We start from the raw sequence: 22,060 nt of genomic DNA, 5'->3' as shown, positions 1-22,060 counted from the left end.
AAACTGAATCCTGAGTCATCCAGGAGCCACTGCACTCAGAGCAGCTGACACAGAGTCGGTCTGCTCCTGTCCTGTTGAGAAACTGAATCCTGAGTCATCCAGGAGCCACTGCACTCAGAGCAGCTGGAGCCACTGCACTCAGAGCAGCTGAAACTGAATCCTGAGTCATCGAGGACCCACTGCACTCAGAGCAGAAGGATTTCCAGATCCAAGAGGTGGCCTGAGTCCCAGGAGTTATTCCACCCAGGAGATTAGGAGCATAAGACCACAGAGACCTCTGGACTCTGAGGAGCTCGGCAATAAGCAAGATAACTGGAAATACAGACTCCAGTTTTACACAGTGAGGGCAGGTACCACCAGAGTTAACCAGATGGCGAAAGGCAAGCGCAAGAACATAAGCAACGGAAACCAAAGTTTCTTGGCATCATCAGTGCCCAATTCTCCCAATATAGCAAGCCCTGAACACCCCATCACACCTGAAAAGCAGGATTCAGAATTAAAATCACTTCTCATGATGATGATAGAGGATTATAAGAAGGAATTAAGTAACTCCCTTAAAGAAATACAGGAGAGTACAAGTAAACAGATAGAAGCCCTTAAAGAGGAATCACAGAAATCCCTTAAAGAAATGGAAGAAAACACAAAGAAGGAATTAAACAAAAACATTCAGGATCTGAAACTAGAAATAGAAACAATAAAGAAAGTTCAAAGGGAGACAACCATGGAGATAGAAAACCTAAGAAAGAGATCAGGAGTCACAGACGCAAGCATCACCAACCGAATACAAGAGATAGAAGAGAGAATCTCAAATGCAGAAGATACGGTGGAAAATATTGACACAGTTGTCAAAGAAAATGCAAAATGCAAAAGACTCCTAACTCAAAACATCCAGGAAATCCAGGACACAATGAGAAGACCAAACCTAAGGATAATAGGTATAGATGAGAATGAAGATTCCCAACTTAAAGGGCCAGTAAATATCTTCAACAAAATTATTGAGGAAAACTTCCCTAACCTAAAGAACAAGATGCCCATAAACATACAAGAAGCCTACAGAACACCAAATAGACTAGACCAGAAAAGAAATACCTCCCGTCACATAATAATCAAAACATCAGATGCACAAAACAAAGAAAAAATACTAAAAGCAGTAAGGGAAAAAGGTCAAGTAACATATAAAGGCAGACCTATAAGAATTACACCAGACTTCTCACCAGAGACTATAAAAGCCAGAAGAGCCTGGACTGACATCATACAGACCCTAAGAGAACACAATTGCCAGCCCAGATTACTATACCCAGCAAAACTCTCAATCACTATAGATGGTGAAACCAAGATATTCCATGACAAAACCAAATTTGCACAATATCTTCCCACAAACCCAGCACTTCAAAGGATAATTGATGGAAAATGCCAGCACAAGGAGGGAAACTACAACCTAGGAAAAGCAAGTAAGTAATCTTCCAACAACCCCCAAAAAAGATACAAACATAACTTTACCTCTAATAAAAAAAAATAACAGGAAGCAACAATCATTTTTCCTTAATATCTCTTAACATCAATGGTCTCAATTCCCCAATAAAAAGACGCAGACTATCAGACTGGATACACAAACAAGACCCAGAATTTTGCTGCATACAAGAAACGCACCTCAGTGACAAAGACAGACACTACCTCAGAATAAAAGGGTGGAAAACAATTTTTCAAGCCAATGGTCCCAAGAAACAAGCTGGAGTAGCCATTCTAATATCAAATAAAATCGAAAATTAATCAAAAAAGATAAGGAAGGACACTTCATACTCATCAAAGGAAAAATCTACCAAGGTGAACTCTCAATTCTGAACATCTATGCTCCAAATGCAAGGGCACCTACATACATAAAAGAAACTTTACTAAAGCTCAAAACACACATTACACCTCACACAATAAGAGTGGGGGATTTCAACACCCCACTGTCAGCAATGGACAGATCATGGAAACAGAAACTAAACAGAGACACTTGGAAATTAACAGAAGTTATGAACCAAATGGACTTAACAGACATCTATAGAACATTTCATCCTAAAACAAAAGAATATACCTTTTTCTCAGCACCTCATGGTACCTTCTCCAAAATAGACCATATAATTGGTCACAAAACAAGCCTCTACAGATACAAAAAGATTGAAATAATCCCTTGCATCTTATCAGATCACCACGGACTAAGACTGGTCTTTAATAATGACAAAAACAATGGAAAACCCACGTACACATGGAAACTGAACAACTCTCTACTCAATGATGACTTGGTCAAGGAAGAAATAAAGAAACAAATAAAAGACTTTTTAGAATTCAATGAAAATGAGGACACATCATACCAAAACTTGTGGGACTCCATGAAGGCAGTGCTAAGAGGAAAGCTCATAGCTCTAAGTGCCTACAAAAAGAAACTGGAAAGAGCACACACTAACAAGTTGACTGCACAACTAAAAGCTCTAGAACAAAAAGAAGCAAATACACCCAGGAGGAGTAGAAGGCAGGAAATAATCAAACTCAGGGCTGAAATCAACCAAATAGAAACAGAAAGAACAATACAAAATATCAATAAAACCAGGAGTTGGTTCTTTGAGAAAATCAACAAGATAGATAAACCCTTAGCCAGATTAACCAGAGGGCACAGAGACAGTATCCAAATTAATAAAATCAGAACTGAAAAGGGAGACATAACAACAGAAACTGAAGAAATTCAAAAAATCATCAGATCCTACTACAAAGGCCTATACTCAACAAAACTGGAAAACCTGGATGAAATGGACAATTTCCTAGACAGATACCAGGTACCGAAGTTAAACCAGGAGCAGATAAACCATCTAAATAGTCCCATAACCCCTCAGGAAATAGCAGCAGTCATCAAAAGCCTCCCCACTAAAAAAAGCCCAGGACCAGATGGTTTTAGTGCTGAATTCTATCAGACCTTCAAGGAAGACCTAATACCAATTCTCTTCAAACTATTCCACAAAATAGAGACAGAAGGAACACTACCCAATTCGTTCTATGAAGCTACAATTACACTCATACCCAAACCCCACAAGGACCCGACAAAGAAAGAGAACTTCAGACCAATCTCCCTTATGAACATCGATGCAAAAATACTCAATAAAATTCTAGCAAACCGAATCTAAGACCACATCAAAACAATCATCCATCATGATCAAGTAAGTTTTATCCCAGGAATGCAGGGATGGTTCAATATTCGGAAATCCATCAATGTAATCCACTATATAAACAAACTTAAAGAAAAAAACCACATGATCATCTCACTAGATGCTGAGAAAGCATTTGACAAAATTCAACATCCCTTCATGATAAAAGTCTTGGAAAGATCAGGAATTCAAGGCCCCTACCTAAACATAGTAAAAGCAATTTACAGCAAACCAGTAGCCAACATCAAGCTAAATGGAGAGAAACTTGAAGCAATCCCACTAAGATCAGGGACTAGACAAGGTTGCCCACTCTCCCCCTACCTATTCAATATAGTACTGGAAGTCTTAGCCAGAGCAATTAGACAGCAAAAAGAAGTCAAAGGGATACAAATAGGAAAGGAAGAAGTCAAAATATCGCTATTTGCAGATGATATGATAGTATACTTAAGTGACCCCCAAACTTCAACCAGAGAACTCCTAAACCTGATAAACAACTTCAGCAAAGTGGCTGGTTATAAAATCAACTCAAACAAATCAGTAGCCTTCCTCTACATGAAAGATAAACAGACTGAAAAAGAAATTAGGGAAATGACACCCTTCACAATAGTTGCAAATAATATAAAATACCTTGGTGTGAATCTAACCAAGCAAGTGAAAGACCTGTATGACAAGAACTTCAAGTCTCTGAAGAAAGAAATTGAAGAAGATCTCAGAAGATGGAAAGATCTCCCATGCTCATGGATTGGCAGGATTAATATAATAAAAATGGCCATCTTGCCAAAAGCAATCTACAGATTCAATGCAATCCCCATTAAAATCCCAACTCAATTCATCACAGAGTTAGAAAAGGAAATTCTCAAATTCATATGGAATAACAAAAAACCCAGGATAGCGAAAACTATTCTCAACAATAAAAGAACTTCTGGAGGAATTACCATCCCTGACCTCAAGCTGTACTACAGAGCAATAGTGATAAAAACTACCTGGTATTGGTACAGAGACAGGCAGGAAGATCAATGGAATAGAATTGAAGACCCAGAAATGAACCCACACTCCTATGGTCACTTGATCTTTGACAAAGGAGCTAAAACTGTCCAGTGGAAAAAGGACAGCATTTTCAACAAATGGTGCTGGTTCAACTGGAAGACAACATGTAGAAGAATGAAAATTGATCCATTCTTATTCCCTTGTACAAAGCTCAAGTCTATGTGGATAAAGGACCTCCACATAAAACCAGATACACTGAAACTAATAGAAGAGAAGGTGGGGAAAAGCCTCGAATACTTGGGCACAGGGGAAAAGTTCCTGAACAGAACTCCAATGGCATATGCTCTAAGATCGAGAATTGACAAATGGGACTTCATAAAATTGCAAAGTTTCTGTAAGGCAAAGGACACTGTCAATAGGACAAAACGACAACCAACAAATTGGGAAAAGATCTTTACCAATCCTTCATCTGATAGAGGGCTAATATCCAATATATACAAAGAACTCAAGAAAGTAGACTCCAGACAACCAAATTACCCTATTAAAAAATGGGGTATAGAGCTTAACAAAGAATTTTCAACGGAAGAAACTCGAATGGCCGAGAAGCATCTAAAGAAATGTTCAGCATCCTTAGTCGTCAGGGAAATGCAAATCAAAACAACCCTGAGATTCCATCTCACACCAGTCAGAATGGCTAAGATTAAAAACTCAGGTGATGGTAGATGCTGGCGAGGGTGTGGAGAAAGAGGAACACTCCTCCATTGTTGGTGGGACTGCAAGATGGTGCAACCACTTTGGAAATCAGTCTGGCGGTTCCTCAGAAAATTGGACATAGCATTACCTGAGGATCCAGCTATACCACTCCTAGGCATATACCCAGAAGATGCTCGAACATATAACAAGGACATATGCTCAACTATGTTCATAGCAGCCTTATTTATAATAGCCAGGAGCTGGAAAGAACCCAGATGTCCTTCAACTGAGGAATGGATTCAAAAAATGTGGTATATTTACACAATGGAGTATTACTCAGCTATTAAAAACAATGAATTCGAGAGGTTCCTTGGTAAATGGATGGAACTAGAAATTATCATCCTGAGTGAGGTAAGCCAATCACAAAAGAAGACACATGGTATTCACTCACTGATTATTGGATATTAGCCTAGAACCTTGAAATGCCCAAGATGCAACTCACAGGCCACATGAAGCCCATAAAGAAGGAAGACCAAGTGAGGGTGATTCGGTCCTTCTTAGAAGGAGCAACAAAATACTCAAGGGAGCAAATATGGAGACAAAGTGAGGGACAGAAACTGAAGGAGGGGCCGTCTCAAGACCACCCCACCTGAGTATCTATCCCATGTGCAATCACCAAAGGTAGATGCTGATGTGGAAGACAGGAAGTGCATGCTGATAAGAGCCTGATATGGATATCTCCTCAGAGGCCTTCAAGAGTCAGACATATTCAGAGGCAGATGCTCACAACTAGCCATTGAACTGATCATGGGGTTCTCAATAGAGGAGTTAGAGTGAAGACTGAAGGAGCTGAAAGGGTTTGTGGCACCATGAGGAGAGCAACAATACCAACCAACCACAGCTCCCAGGGTCTAAACCACCAGCCTGGGAGCACTTAGGGGGGGATCCAGGGCTTCAGCTGAATATGTAAAAGTGGAGGGCCCTGCTGGGCATAGGTGGAAGAAGAGAACCTTGACCTCATGAAGGCTGGATGCCCCAGGGGGTGGGAATTTTGAGGGTGGGGAGGTGGGAGTGGGGGGGTGTAGATAGAGGTTACATCCACAGAGAAGAAGGAGGAGGGGCGAGGGGATTGGGGGTTCCGAGGGGGTGGTGGGGGATGGGGTAAGGGGACAACATAGGAAATGTAAATAAATCATCCAATAAAAAAAAAAAAAGATTGTCTATTATATAATACCTTAAATATCAGAAAATTCTTTCAATTTCAAACTCTCCCCTAATATGCTACGATTCAGATACCAAACCAGTCCAATCAAATACACAGAGGCCAATAAATTTACTTTAAAAATTCAGGTCAAAGACTGGGGTGAAGCCCAGTGTGAGAGAGGCCCTGATTTTGACCCCTAAGCACTGGAGATTTGATTGAAGGAAGGATAGGTTAAGCTAACACCACGTTCTAAACAAGGTAAAATCAAGGGAAGGGATCTACCTATTTTATAGTAGTAAAATAAAAGTGTCATCTCCCTGCATACAGTGTAAAATTTAACTGACTTCAATCTGTAAAGATAAGAGGTTTTGAGTAATTATTTCTTGTGAATAAGAAATAGAATCTTGTCAGCTTTAGTTGGTTTTAAATAGGGGGAAACTAAATCGAAAATAAAGAAATTATTTTCTTGTTCTATAGGATAAACATTTCTTGTTCTATAGGGAACAGAGTTGAAAGAAGTCAACTAGGTAGGCAATCTGACTTACACTGTATGATCCTAACCCTTGAAAATGCACGTGACTCAGAGAGGACGACCACATGCTCATTTATGCCTCCTGTCTCAGTGAAATGATCCATATTACTTCTGTACTCTGGGTATGTAAGGAGGGAATGAATGGTGGATCATGCTTTCAATCCCAGCCCACAGGAGGTAGCAACAAGCAGATCTCTGTGAGTTTGAGACCAGCCTGGTCTATAAAAGGGCCACACAAAGAGACCTTGTCAACACTGCCCTCCAAAAACAAACAAAAAATCCCCAAACATTAAAAGTAAGTACAAAAGGAGCTGGAGAGATGGCTCAGCAGTAGAACACCTGTTGCATGCTCTTCCAGAGGACCTGAGTTTGATTCCCAGTATCTACCTGATGGCTTACAACTTATCTGTAAATCAGGGCATCTCTTCTGACCATGGAGGACACTGGGAGTATTAAGTGGTACACAGATACAAGCAGAAACACCCAAATGCACTGAGTTATAAAAAGAAAAGAAAGAAACACTTCAAGAGTTACAGACATAAAAGAGGCTACTTTCCTCTACTTAAAACATGGAAAAGAAACTAGGCAAGGAAGTATACCCCTGTAAAGTCAGTACTTGGAGGCAGAAGCTCGAGGATCAGGAACTCAAGGTTATTCCCAGTGATGGACAAGTTCTAGATAACCCTGACTACATGAGACCCTGCCCAAAAATATTTTAAAGTAAAATAAGAAAGTACTTAGAGAATTATTAATGTTAAACTGTAAAATTTCTCCACATTCTGGGATTTACTCTGGAAGATGATGACCACTTCGTTATCTGCTTATCAAAAGGTAAGCTAGAAGCCTTGAAATAGTTCTTTACGATGGGCAGAGTGGTACACGCTTTAAATCCCAGTACCTAGGAGGCAGACACAGGAGGACCTTTGCTCTAGTCTACACAGAGACCCAGGTCAGACAAGGATATATAGAGGGGCTACATATAAATAAGATTTTCCAGGCAGCCTTGCTGCTTTCTTCATTAAAATAACTTAAGAGGGGATAACAATTCATTATCAGGTATTTAAGGAAAACAGATATTCAACTACAAAGCCGCTAAGTCTGACAGTGCAGGAAATATTCTAAAATAACACAGTTTTCAAAACCTCTTATTTGGATCATAAAACAAGAACTTTACACTAGTCAGAAGATAAGCCTATGAAATAATACATAAAGTAAAGAGGAATATTCATAAAATAAAGATTAAAATGTGAAAGAAAAAGAGGTCCAATATCTAACTACAAAATCCACAAAAAGAAAAAAACCCAAGTGAATGAAATTAAGAGGGGCTGTAGAGATGACGGCTCAGCGGTTAAGAGCACTGACCGCTCTTCCAGAGGTCTTGAGTTAAAATCCCAGCAACCACATGGTGGCTCACAGCCATCTGTAATGGGATCTGACACCCTCTCTGGTGTGTCTGAAGTCAGCTACGATGTACTCATATCCATAAAATAAATATTAAAAAAATAAATTAAGAAAAATTTCCACTACTAAAGGCAAGCATGATAAATGCAATCAGCCAAACTACTACAAAAAAAAAAACCAAGGAATTAAACTCGGAAACATTTTCCAATTTTTTTTTTCTTTTTTTGGTTTTTTGAGACAGGGTTTCTCTGTATAGTCCTGGCTGACCTGGAACTCACACTGTAGACCAGGCTGGCCTCGAACTCAGAAATCCACCTGTCTCTGCCTCCCAAGTGCTAGGACTAAAGGCGTGCACCATCACTGCCCAGCTCCAATTTTTAAACACAAAAGAAGTCTAATTTTCCAGAGAGGAAAATAATAACAATCAATAGAAAATCAGATACTAGTGGGCCATAGACAATATGGAAATGTCTTCAAAATTCAAGGGAAGATGGCTATTCTGTAGAATTCTATGCTCAACTTAACTATGGAAAATAAGCATTTTTAAAAGACATTTGAGGTAAACTTTTCCCATTATATACCTTTTTATAGGAAGCTACAAGAAATGGACTAAACAAAAAGTCAAACAGGTTATCAGATTTTGCAAACATGGAGAAAGATGAAAGCCCAGATCAACAGCTATGCAGCAGGCCAGAGATCAGGGTAAGATCAATGGTTTAGAACCAAACAAATTACATAATCTCTAACAGAAAAGATGTCCAGGAAGACAAAAAACAGAAATATTAAGATACAATCACTAGGCCTGGTGACACATGCCTATAATAGCAGTACTAAAGAGGTAGAGGCAAGATAAATGGTTCAAATTCATCCTTGACTACATAGAAAGTTTGAGGCCAGCCAGACCTTCAGACTCTTGTCATAAACAAAGGCCAGCAATGACAATGAAGGGAGGACCCCATGAGAAGATCTTACAGTTGGACAGGACAGGAAGTACAACTGAAAAAAAAAATCCACCTTAACTTTACACTGGGCAGATTTTCCATTAAGTGGTGGACTGTAAACGGTCTCTATAAGATTTGGAATTATAGCACAGTATACGGCCCCATAGTAGCTACTTCTTACAGTTACAATAAGACAAGTTTTTGTTTTTGTTTCATTTTAGTATCTACCTAAATTACAGAAGACAATTCCGAACCAGAGAACACAGTATCAGTAAAAGCTGTAATTTAAGAGGAGGGATGGTACATGGAAAGAGGAGACGCAAAGCACAATGGTTCAAGATTATTATTATTATTTTTTGAGACAGGATTTCTTTTTAGATCAGTTTGGCCTCCAACTCATAATCCTCCTGACTTTGTCTGCTTAAGCATATCCTACTGGCATGTTTTAAGAGTCTTAAGAGAATGTGATATTGCCTTCAGGGGAACTAGATTTGTAGTACACTGTCTAAACAGTCTACCACTGAATTTAGGATAAAAAGTAAAGTACATACAATGTCTAAAAGAGCACTGACTGTTCTGTCGATGTAGCTGCATTAGCACCTTTGGCCAGCTGCTAACAAGTGGTCATAAAGCTTACCAATACTTTCTGGCATGCCAATTCAGAAAGAATGGGCATTTCAGAAGTGGTAGGACCCAATTTTTGTTTGTTTGTAGTAGATGTTGCACAAATAATATTTTCTGTGCTGCAGAGATATGAAAAAATTAGAAAGCTTTGGGGTGTGTGTGCACACGCGTGATTGACAGGGTTTTATTACTAGCCTGGACCTCACTATGTAAAATTAGGCTACTCTGGAACTCCCAAAGATCTGACAGCCTCTTCCTCTAAGCCCTGGAATTGGTGTGCCCCACCATCTTTTTAAGAGAGAACCATAAGAAAACTTTTCCTCTTGGTGGTAACTCTGAGTAAAGAAAAGAAAACCCCTTGGAAATCACTTATGACCAAGATCTAAACAACCAGTAAGTTAGCTTAATACAATCTTACATTGCATTATTCTATGGGCTATAAACTTATCTTTCTAGAAATGTTGCAGATGTGGTTCCAACAACAGGAAAGCTCAAAAATAAATTATAAGAACCACAATTCCCATAAAGAAGTAAGTTATGATGAACAGGAGTTGGCTGAATTCTTAAGTACATTTAAAGAAATAAAACAATATCAAATCTGAGACCAAGGAATAAGAGATGGATCAACAATAATGAGATGGGCCAGGTAAAAATGGCACAGTGGCATCTTCCACCAAAACCTGACAGCTTGAGTTCTAACCCTGGGATCCACGTTAAAAGGAGAGAACTGACCCCCATTAAGACCCTCTGATCTCCACACATACACAAACAATAATTTAAATTTAATTTAAAAAATTAAAAATAAATCAGATGGTTGGGTGTGGTGACATACACCTTTAATCTCAGTACTAAGGAGGCAGAAAGAGGAAGATCTCTATGAGTTCCAGCCCAGTATGGTATATGTATCAAACTTCAGGGCAACCAGGACTACACAGAGAGACCCTGTCTCAAAAAGCCAAAGAATTAAAAACAAAACAAAAAACAGAAGAAGATGGGTATGGTCCTGTACTATGCAATCCTCAGTACCTAAGTGGCTGAAGGAGGACTGCCACAAATGCAAGGCTAGTATGGGACATTGTAAGTTCAAAGCTGGTCTTGGGAGCTATATCAAGATACTGACTCAAAATCAAACAAAAAAAGGCCAGTGAACTTTTAAAGGAATCAAGCACAACTTTCAAAAATGCAGTACATAAAAACTGCAATTAGAAACCCAGGTTCATAGCCGGGCGGTGGTGGCGCACGCCTTTAATCCCAGCACTTGGGAGGCAGAGGCAGGCGGATTTCTGAGTTCGAGGCTAGCCTGGTCTACAGAGTGAGTTCCAGGACAGCCAAGGCTACACAGAGAAACCCTGTCTCGAAACCAAAAAAAAAAGAAACCCAGGTTCACATAACTGACTACACACAATTGGCTAAAAAATTAGTGAAATGGAAAATACCTACAATTACCCAGAATGTATAAAAGCAAGGAAATAAACAAAAAACGACTAATGGTAAAAAATCCTAGAGGACAGAACAAAAGAATGTTAATTTAACCACACAGTATTACAGATAGAGAAAAACAAGACATATTAAATATTTTTATTGCAATAACAATATTCAGATATCGAAGCCCTAACAATCCCCAGGCAGAAGTAAACACAACAGAATTCACATCAACATACCTAAAAGAAAGACAGTAACCATCAAAGGCAATGAGGAGATCTCTTAGGCACAGGAAAAACTGTCTAACAAGAGACTGAAAACTACTGAAGACTGAAGGTAGCATACTGAAGATGCTCTGAGACTGGAGAGTTTTCCACTCTTGTCCAAATAAAGTGTGTATGTGGAAGAACTTTATGAAGAACAAGTGACTGCTAAGGTAGAAAGCCAATTTAAATAACTCATCACAGAAGACAACAATTGTGCCTAGAAACAGCTATATGGACTATACAACAGCCCAAAAAGGTGTATTTGAAGTCTTTTAAACTACTATAAGTAACTGAATAGCTCAAAAAATAAACAAAGTATTAAAAGCTGTTGGGTAATATAAAGTGCTTTATAACTTAATGTACCAAAAACCATTTCTCAAACACTGACATTTCTTCAGGGAATGAGGATTATTCACACAGATGAAAAAAAGAAAAGGCCTCTGTAAGGGAGAGAGAGGGCTCAGTGGGTAAAGACATTTGCACTGGAGTCTGATCAATTGAGTTCAATTCCCAAGACCTACATGATGGGAACAGAGTTCCATCTTGTTTCTTTCTCTGGCTCTACCAAATGTCTCAGAAGTCTGTAACTCATTCTTTTTGTTATTTAGTCATTCAAAACATGTTCACATGCCAGGCACTACACTTTCTCTGGTTTTATATATATTCTGCTTTAGCAGTGGATCACCAAACATGAGGGTGATAACCAGATTCACACTTCTAACCCTTATTCCTTTCCTGACCCTATTTTCAAACACCTAGAGAATAATGACTAACACTGATAAGAACTGTGAATTACTTTGCAAATAATATTGAATCTCAAAAAAAAAAAAAAAAAAAGAGCGTGTAGAAGCCTCCTAGGAAGATGATAATATTCTGTTTCATAGTGAGGGCTATGCAAGTATGATTATTTTGACAGATTACCAAACTATCATATGTATGCAGTTTCTTTTTTATATATACAATGTTTCAATAGGGTTTTTGTTTTGTTTAAGTTTTTGGAGACAATGTTTCTCTATGTAGCCCTGGCTGTCCTGGAACTCTTGAAATCTACCTGCCTCTGCCACTGGGGCGCTGGGTTTAAAGGCATGCACCACCACCTAAAAGTATTCTTAAAGATTTTTAGTATTTTTTAAGACTTATATTAAAAGACATTTTATGTATATGGGTGTTGCCTCAGGAGGCCAGGAGAGAGTACTGAATCCCCAAGAACTAGAGTTTGGGATGGTTCTAAGTCACTACTATGTGAGTTCTAGGAACTGAACTCAGGTCCTTTGCAAGAGAGCAAATGCTTTACTGCTGAGCCTTTTAGTTTTATATATACATATACATACACACAGACACACACACACCCACCCAGTTATGTGTACCTTAGGAAGCCAGAATACCATGTTGGATCCCCTGAAGGTTAGCTATGAGGCAGCCGATAGAGGTGCAAAGAACTGAACTGTAGTGTTTCACCTGCTGAGTAATCTCTGTAGACTTCCATGAAAATGTTTTAAAAGCCAGGTAAGATGGATTACACCAAGCTGAGGCAGCAGAATTATCTTAAGTTTGAAGGTAGTTGGACTAGATGATGAGTTCCAGGCAAGCCTGGACCACAAAATAAAACTATTTCTAAATAAAGTAATACTTTATGTCATATCTTCCAATTTCCTATTTTAGCGTTTCATGAAAAGTCAAGAATGGTGGCTGAAAGATAGCTCAGCCATTAACAGCATCTGATGCCCTTCAAGAAGATGCAGGTTTGGTTTTTGCACCCACATCATACAGCTCACGACTACTCCATCCCTCCAGTTCCAGGGGGTCCATCTGCTCTTTGCTCTTCATGGGCACCTGCTCATATTCTCTTCTACTCTCTCTCTGCCCCTGCACACCAGTCATGTGCACATACAAGTCTTAAAAAGTTAATGACTGGGACCACAGCACACTATCTGTATGAAGCCACATCTGTCTTTGAGCACAAGTGTAAAACTCTGAGAGCACAGACTCCAAAAATCAAGTATTAGTATCAAGTGAGTTACCCCGTCAATGCCTTTTAACATACACATTAGGAAAAACAAAAAATAAAAAACAAAATACCAAAAGCAAAATGTTTATCTTATTAATTTGATCTCTACGCATTAGGAGCTACACTTCACAGGGCTTTATTAAACATGAAAAGATGCCATACTTGAAAGATGACCTTAATCTTGTGCCCTAACAGAGTGGTTCCATGAACAATTTATGGATAAGGACACTGTTGGCCCTTCAATCTTTACTAAGTAGATTAAACATGTAATGCTAACATTGCCAGTTAGTGCATTTCTAAGCCCAAGGACTCACTCATTTCACCCTCTATCATTTCTTAGTGATAATGTAGCCAGCTGTGTGACAAAACAATTACCTTCACTTTAAGCACTCTCTACACTACACATTCTAACTCATCTATATAAGCATGGTTCTATCTTTAAAGTCTTTAATCTATCAATCCTCTTATTTTATTTTTCCAAGTCCTTCTTAATCACGTCTTACAAGATGTCCTAACTACTTTTAGGATAATCAGTGCTTCAATACAACGACTAAGATCCCTTTATCAAGTTACCTTGGGATTTTCAGAAATCCCAAATCTAGAGTTATATATTAAGTATACTAGAGTTAATTTAACAGTTCTGATTTTTTAAATTTTTCATTAATATAACCTCTTTCTTATGACTATTTTTTGTATGTTTTTCTTAATGAGCCTTGCAGTTTCCATTAGTTTTATTTCTATGCAATAGGTTTATAGCTATATATAAACATGGGCAGAGCTGTGGATATAGATTAGTTGTGGCGCACTGGCTTACATAAACAGAGTTATTTGAAATTTAATAACTTATTAAAACATTGTTGTAAAAAGAATGTGAATTTGTTTTGTTTAGTTCAGACAAAATCTCCCTCTGTAGATCAGGTTGGCCTTGAATTTACTCAGAGTAGCTCTAGTACTGGGATAATAAGTATACACTACCATAACCAACTCAAGGAAGTTCATTTTTGTATGATTTAGCTACAGAAAATTTACTGGGTCCCATTTGTGTGTAATGAACTGAATAATCATACCATCTGTAAAGAAATTTTTCTTCCTTCCCTACTGAACTGAAACCTACCACTAATACTAACACCTATTTTGTAGTAATCATAAATAAATGATTACTACAGACATAAATTGGGAATCCATAAATTAAATCTATAAATTAAAAATCTATAACATTGGATGCCAGGCGGTGATGGCACACGCCTTTAGTCCCAGCATTTGGGAGGCAGAGGCAGGTGGATTTCTGAGTTCGAGGCCAGCCTGGTCTACAGAATGAGTTCCAGGACAGCCAGGGCTACACAGAGAAACCCTGTCTCGAAAAACAAAAAAAAACCAAAAAAACAAAAAAACAAAAAACAAAAAGCTATAGCATTGGTGGGTACACTTTCCAAAAACCATGTTCTAGGCTAGGAAGTATTGTATTTAATCTTCACCTAAAGAATAAGGTAAATAAAGAAAATCTTATAGCAACTATCCTTTTTCCTGGGGTGGGGGGTAAGGTAGCAACTTTATTATTTCAAACTCATATATTTAATATATGCATCCTAGGGTCTCTGATTCAGCAATAGGAAAACTAATACAAGAAAGTTGAAAAAAATTAACAGCTAGTAAAGTTCTATCTTTACGATTGGTTTCAAAATCCATTCACCTGGGCTTTCTTTCTTTACTTTTAAGGCAGTGTTATTAACTCTACACATTCAAGTACAAAGTATAAAAGAAAAAGCAAAACCCTAAAGTCACTGGCTAATCAGCCCATGCAAGGTGACTGCTTGCCTGTTCAAATTATTTTAGTCATCTAAGATACTTAGAAATACATTTCCCAAAGACATGTCCAACTCATTAGCTGAACTGCTTTAAGACTAGAGATTTTTTTTTAAAAACCTTATTTTTATTTATGAGTACACTATAGCTGTCTTCAGACACACCAGAAGAGGTTATCATATCCCACTATAGATGATTGTGAGCCACCATTTGCAGGGAATTGAACTCAGGACCTTTGGAAGAGCAGTCAGTACTCTTAACCGCTGAGCCATCTTTCCAGCCTTTGACTAGAGATTCTTAAATGCTCACCACATATGTATGATGACCCATGACTAGAATGTTAACACTTAGAAGCTGAGGCTGGAGGTCTCTAAGAGTCTTAAGGATAAGGGAAGTAATTAGTAATTATCTTGCACATTTATACAGTCTTCATTTTTCTGGATTCAATAAATATTGATAAGAATGGTAAAAATGTTTCCAAATGATTACTTAAGTAGCAGCTTTATTGAAGGCAGAGTAACATTCAGACATCAATGATACCAAAAGTTACAGCTAGGAAAATAAAACTAGTTTAAGTACCAATTAAAGATTTAAGTTATACAGAGAACAGACAGGTATTTGACTAAATATGAAAATTACAAGAAATGTTTGAGGTTTTTCTCAAACATAAGTGAAGAGAAAATGGCTGTTTAAAACACTAAAAGGTTGTATTTCTGCTCACTGGAGAATATAAATGACCTTTTAATTACATATTTGTGTATCCCATAAAACCACTTTAAAAGGTCAAGTACTGCTGGGAGTGATGGAACATGCCTTTAATCCCAGTACTCAGGAGGCAGAAGCAGGCGTTTCTCTGTGATTTCCAAGCCAGACAGGGCAACACGGTGAGACCTTGTCTCAAAAAAAAAATAAAAATAAAAATAAAAAAAAAATAAATCCCTTGGGTACTATGAGAAATTCACTGTTAATAGGAGGGTGAAAGAAAGTCTGTTATGAAAACACCAGAACTTTCCTGCCCCCCCCACCCCCAATAAAAAATTATCTTAGGGCCAGCAAGACAGATCAGTAAGTAAGAGCACTTGCCCTACAAGCCACATGACTATGGTGAAGGGAGAGAATTGGATTTCTGAAAAGTCACAACCTCACCTCCACAGGTGTGCTGGACACAGACGTCACTGGGCATGGATACACACCCACAGGAAAACAGTATATAATAATGAATAAAAAGAATTATGCTACACTGAGTGTGGCTCTAATAGAAGCTGGGAGTACAGTAGTTTCAGGTTATCTTTGGCTACCGAGTCAGCTCAAGGTTAGCCTGAGACTCATGAGACCCTGACACAAAAAAATGAATAAAACCAAAAGGGAATCTGCTTGGTGTGATGGCAATGCCTAAAAGCTCAACACCTAGAAGGCGGAAAACAAAAAGACCTACAGTTCAAGGTTGAATGTGAGGCTAACATAGTTTACATTTTATCTTTGTTTTCTGAGTGTGTCCTCCCTACGTGTTTTCTTTTTTTAAAAGAACAGTATACCTTCTCAAGACATGAGTTCTCCAACTAAAGTCACTTTCTGCCATAAAACCATCCTGGCTACCACTTCCCAGGGGAGAACCTGCTTTGTCTTGTTCCCCTACCCATAAACTAAGCATCTTAACAGAAATATATAAACACATACAAAGAACATTCAAAAAAAAATTTCAATTGGAAGCAAATCTTCAAAAAAACAAAACAAAAGCCATCCTAAGTTTACCTTGTCTTTAAAAAAATATACAAAATAGGAAAACAGAAAATGGGACTTTGCAGCACAAAGTGAATAACCACTCAACATAGAAATGTTTAGTATGAGTCATCACAAATGAAGCTAATCCATTTGGAACTTGTTTACAACACAGCATACTAATTCTTTAGTATATCATTACAAATACCAAAGCTAGGGCTAGTGGTAGAGCAACTGCCAACAAGCAGGAAGAATTAGCATTCCATTTCCAGCATGGAATAAAGTTGAATCTAAGGTAAATCTAATCAAATATGTTTTGTATATTGATATGGCTAGGAAAGCTAAGAACCAGAATTGAAATTATTTTGAATGTTCACTCTGAGTTATCGATAATCAATGACCATGAAGCAATTTATCCATATGTAAAAGACTTAAAACACTTCTCCATGTTTGAGATCTTTCAAATTAAGGAACAGATACATATATACATGCAAACTAAGGCTTTCCACCTCTTAAAGTTCCATTATAACTGTTTCTAACCAGAATCAACAACATTGTTAATATTGTTATTTATTCATCTTCAAACATAAGCATTATTAAACATGAATTCTTGTGTTTATATATCAGTGATTTTCATATATGCCTATGTAAAAAGACAGAGAGTGTCTTAATAAGACTAGTTCTTATTAAGACTAGTTCTTTTTTTTTTTTTTTTTTGGTTTTTCGAGACAGGGTTTCTCTGTGGAGCCCTGGCTGTCCTGGAACTCACTCTGTAGACCAGGCTGGCCTCGAACTCAGAAATCCACCTGCCTCTGCCTCCCAAGTGCTGGGATTAAAGGCGTGCGCCACCACCGCCCGGCAAGACTAGTTCTTAATAAGACTAGTTCTGGTGATCTTTTGTTTCCTAAGATCTATTTTATTTATGAGTACACTGTAGCTGTCTTCAGACACATCAGAAGAGGGCACTGGATCTTATTACAGACGGTTGTGAGCCACTATGTGCTTGCTGGGATTTGAACTCAGGACCTCTAGGAAGAGGAAGGAGGTCAGGGATCTTAGCTACTGAGCCATCTCTCCACGCCCAAGACTATTTTTTAAAAACATATATTATAAATCAATTCAGTAACCAGGATTTATCAAGTTTATTTAAGCTGGTATTCAACATTCTCACAATACTGACTGGATTAAAATAATTTAAAAATCTATATAGGCCTGCATTTTGGGGAAAAAAAAAACTTTAGAAACTGCAACATTCTTGCTCCCAATTTTCAGTACCTAAACAGTTAAAATGCACATCTGAAATTCAGTGAATACTAAGAAAGCAGAAAAATATTGTACAAAATGAACAGAAAAATTTAATGGTTAAATACAGTATTTTCTAGAACACATGTTACTCATTAGCAGTAGATTTATGGCCACAGAGGCCATTTCCCAGAAAAAAGAAATTTAGTTTGTCTATGTTTTCTCTCTTCACAAACTTTGCTTGTTTAACATCTAAGTCTGTAAAACAAATGACATGTTAATGTCTGAAATGTCTCACGATTTTGCTCTAATAATAGAATTTTAGTCATTTTTCTCAGCACTGGCCTCAAGAGACATTTAAGATGCCACGTTGTTTAAGATTGAGGCTTTCAACCATCAGTAAAATACCTATGTCAGCAATATAATACATTTACGTTTTCAACACCTCTTTTTTAAAAAGGGGGGCATTTGCCAGGCAGTGGTGGCGCACTCCTTTAATCCCAGCACTTGGGAGGTAGAGGCAGGCGGATTTCTGAGTTCCAGGCCAGCCTGGTCTACAGAGTGAGTTCCAGGACAGCCAGGGCTACACAGGGAAACCCTGTCTCGAAAAACCAAAAAAAAAAAAAACGCCCCCCCCCGCGCCCCCCCCCCCCGCGGGGGGGCATTTCATCTATTTTGATTGATAGATTTTTTTCTTTATCAGTAATGTATGCGATATAACTCATCCATAAAGCTATAGGCTGATTGCATGGACCAAGAGACTGCCTTACTCTGATCCATAAACAGTACAATAAATACAGTTTAATCTTTTGTTTTTCGATAAGATGTATAAGGCATTACAGCTACTTCAGCACTGACAGCTATCTGAAGGTAGAGGATTCATCCCAGGCATGACTCAATACACAGACACTCGAATTTTCTTTTCCCCAGGGGAAAAAGACCTCAAAGGACAATCACCGGGCCACCTGAAACCGTCCTCAATGGTTACAAAGGCTATGCCCGCATCATCTGCGCTAGGAACTCCGCACATCTTCTTCAGCCTAACAGCTGAACAATTCACAGGTGGTTGGCATATTAACATCTCTCCCAGCAAGAAAACCAAAGGGAACGGGATGGATCCAGTGACGCTGGCAAACTGGCAGTTCATTTTGAGGGGCTGGGGGCGGGGGTGTCGGGGACCCAGGGCCAAGGGAAGGTACACGACAAAGACGTGTTGTTATCTGGGCTCCGGGGGCGTCGCGGTAGAGGCCGCTGAGCCTGAGACTCGGCACTCGGTGCGAGGCCCCTTCGCTCACTCTCTCCATTCCCCGAGCCAAAGGAAGATAAGAGGTGGGGGCTGACAGGGTGGAGGCGGGGACCGGGAAGACGAGGGGCCGGCGGCGGGCGGCTCGGCTCCGCTCCAAGGCCGCGGGAGGCCATTTTACCTCCGGGGCCGTCGAAGGCCCCAGCGGTCCTCCACGTCCCCAACCCTCGGTAGTCATCCCTCCCCCATCTCTGCCGCTGGGGTGGGGGACACTCCCCGATGATGCCGCTACGACATGGCAGGGAAGGGCAGGGGTGGGGAGGGTGCGGGCCCGACCGCGCCTGCCGCGGGACCCGGGCTCGGGGCGGTGAGGCGGGGGCGGGGGCGGATGCGGCCGCGGGCCGGAGCGTCGGCGGGAGACCGACCGCGGGGGCACGGAGGGAGAGAAAAGGGAGAAGGCAGGGAGCCGTTACCTATACTGGGCCGCAGCCGCCGCCGCCGCCGCCCCGCTGTGGGTGAATCCAAAGTAGTTGCCGGTCGCCATTTTGGCATCTTCCCCCAGCCGGCTGGGCACTGCGGCGGGCACGGAGAGTCAGGTCCCATGGCGGGAGGGCAGCCGTGAAGGGGTCGGGGCGCCGAGGGATGGCAAGGGAGAGAAAAGGGGCCGTGAGAAGCCGCCCTGGCCGGCCGGGCCGCGGCCGCAGCGCCGTCCGCCTCCCTCCCCGCACTCCCTCACTCACTCGCACGCCCGGGTGGCGGCCGCCGCCTCCTCCCCGGAGCTGGCCCCAACCCCCGCGCCTACCCGCCGCCCGGGGCCGGGGAAGGGCATGACAGAGGCCTCCACGGGCCACATTAGACTCACCATAGGTGAAAGAAACTACAGGGCATATGGGAATCATGGGCTCGGGCTGCTGCTGCTGAACTCTGAACTCTCACCCGCTGCCTCCCTCCTCTGCCCCACTCCTCCTCAGCGGAGAACAGACCGCCGCCGCCGGCCGCACAGCGCAAGCGCGCTAGTGCGCTGCATCCTGGGAGATGTAGTCCTCACGCCCCGCGCCAACCCCACCCCCACCCCACCCCGGGGCTGGCGCAGGGCCCCCGAGGAGTGGATTTCTGGGGTGCGGGTGTGGGGTTCCCTCGTGGGACTATGAGCCCGGCCTTATCCCAAGCGATGGTGACTCGCACCCGCTGCGGGGCGGCTACAAGGTGGAGAAAGAGCGCCTCGCCCGGCCGCGGGGGAGTCGAGGAGCGTGACCAGATAGAGTGACGTCTGTTGGCCTTTTCGCCGCCTTACTTTTTCACCGGTTTCCTTTACTTTTGCGTCTGCGTTTGTTCCCTGTTTCAGCCCTCCTCCGGCGTTTAATTTCCATTAGCATTTGAGCTGGCCTAATTCCTGTTGCTTGTCACTAGCCTTTGAAAGGGGGAGGATGGAACGAGGGGGGAGAAGGCAGAGGAAGTGCTGCACCAAGCATCTGCCAAGAACCCAGCCTGTCACAGGGGTCACACATTTTGCCCAGCCTCCGCCCCACCCACCTCACAGACTCCTTCACTCTTTCAGGGTCATGTTGACCCCCCACTAAGGTGTCGGGCGCTGTAGATGCAAGAAACAAACGTGACATGTTGTAGGAGCAAAACAAAAATCCCAGTTCACATGGAATTTTTGTTCTGGGAAGGCTTATGAGACACTAGAGCCAAAAACATAGAAAATGTGGTGGGTGGAATTGGAGCTTTAGGAATGAAACCAGGACAATAAAGACAAAGGGAGTTTGTGCGGTTAGGGCGAGCCCTGGGATAGAGACCTGACAGAAGCGAGAAAACCAATCAGGTAGATACCTGGAGGATAGACAGTGGAGGAAAAGCCAAGAGCATCAAGGAAGTCATCCTGGCCAGAACTCGGTGAGGGAAGGATCAGTTCAAAGGACCTTGTGAGAGTGCCAGATTTACTGGGTGGAGTGGCACATGCCTATAATCCCATCATAGGGGAGGCTGAGACAGAAGGATTTCCCAGAGTTCTAGGCCTGCCTACACTATAGAGGGAGACATCGTCTCATAAAGAAAATTCCCAGCTATCCACTCCTACCTGCCTCTGGGTAAGGATCAATACTTTATAAACAGCACTTTACTGTATGCAACCTTGTCTTCATTACAGATGCCGTCCTGTTAGCCCTTTATTTTCACAGGCCATTTTCAGTCACCCCTCCCCCACCTCACACACCCTTTTCTTCTCTACTGCTGGGGATGGAGCTGATCTGAGCGCTCCCCCCACCCCCCTTGCAGTCCTATTTACTATTGATTCTTTAGGCAGGGTCTTGCTGGCTGGCCTGAAGACCTGGCAGTCACTATACTGCTTCTGCTGGCCTCTATTTCCCGAGCCAGCCAATGGAGTGTGAGGGTTAGGAGTATGTGCCACCACACTGGGCTCAGTCCTCTCCTGGACTGATTGCTGTCATCTTGCTTTTACCCTGCCTCCACCAAGGCATAAGAAGTGCTCTACCTCTTACTGCTCCAAGGCCAGCCCCCAGCCCCCTGCTGCTTATCTCTTCTCAAGTCAGATGTGAACCTTAAAATATTCAGAGTGAATCAGAACTCACCCATGAAAATCAGCGCTTTATTCTTTCTTTCAATGCAGAAACAATGCCTCAATCCTTTCTTGTGTCAGCCCCCACACCTCCTCCAACAGTGCAGGTTCTGAGAACCTGCCTGATCTGTCCTCTTACTCGTTTCAAAGAGAAAATGTAGAGCATTTGGGGAAAATCAGTGTCATTGTTTTTGAGAACACTGATGTTTCCCACT

General features: G+C 41.1%; 1 protein-coding gene across 4 annotated transcripts in view; it reads right to left on the bottom strand.

The window, feature by feature from the left end:
• Zfr (zinc finger RNA binding protein) overlaps positions 1-20,410 on the bottom strand; it is a 71,456-nt gene extending 51,046 nt beyond the window's left edge. For 2 of the 4 annotated variants that reach the window (XM_028767537.1, XM_028767539.1), the window contains exons 1-2: positions 20,130-20,246; positions 19,741-19,840 (exon numbers count right to left, since the gene is read on the bottom strand). In XM_028767537.1, coding sequence (XP_028623370.1) covers positions 19,741-19,840; positions 20,130-20,166 — 137 coding nt within the window. In that variant the 5' untranslated portion in view covers positions 20,167-20,246. Of the gene's footprint in view, positions 1-19,740; positions 19,841-20,129 lie in introns of all 4 variants that reach the window. The other 2 variants (XR_003711411.1, XM_028767538.1) reach the window with 2 other exon arrangements.
• Positions 20,411-22,060: the final 1,650 nt, after the last annotated feature.

The sequence above is a fragment of the Grammomys surdaster genome, unplaced genomic scaffold, assembly GCF_004785775.1.
Source record: "Grammomys surdaster isolate TR1022 unplaced genomic scaffold, NIH_TR_1.0 174, whole genome shotgun sequence".
Lineage (NCBI taxonomy): Eukaryota > Metazoa > Chordata > Mammalia > Rodentia > Muridae > Grammomys > Grammomys surdaster.
The sequence above is the reverse complement of the archived record's forward strand: the minus strand, read 5'-3'. Positions and strand labels throughout refer to the sequence as shown.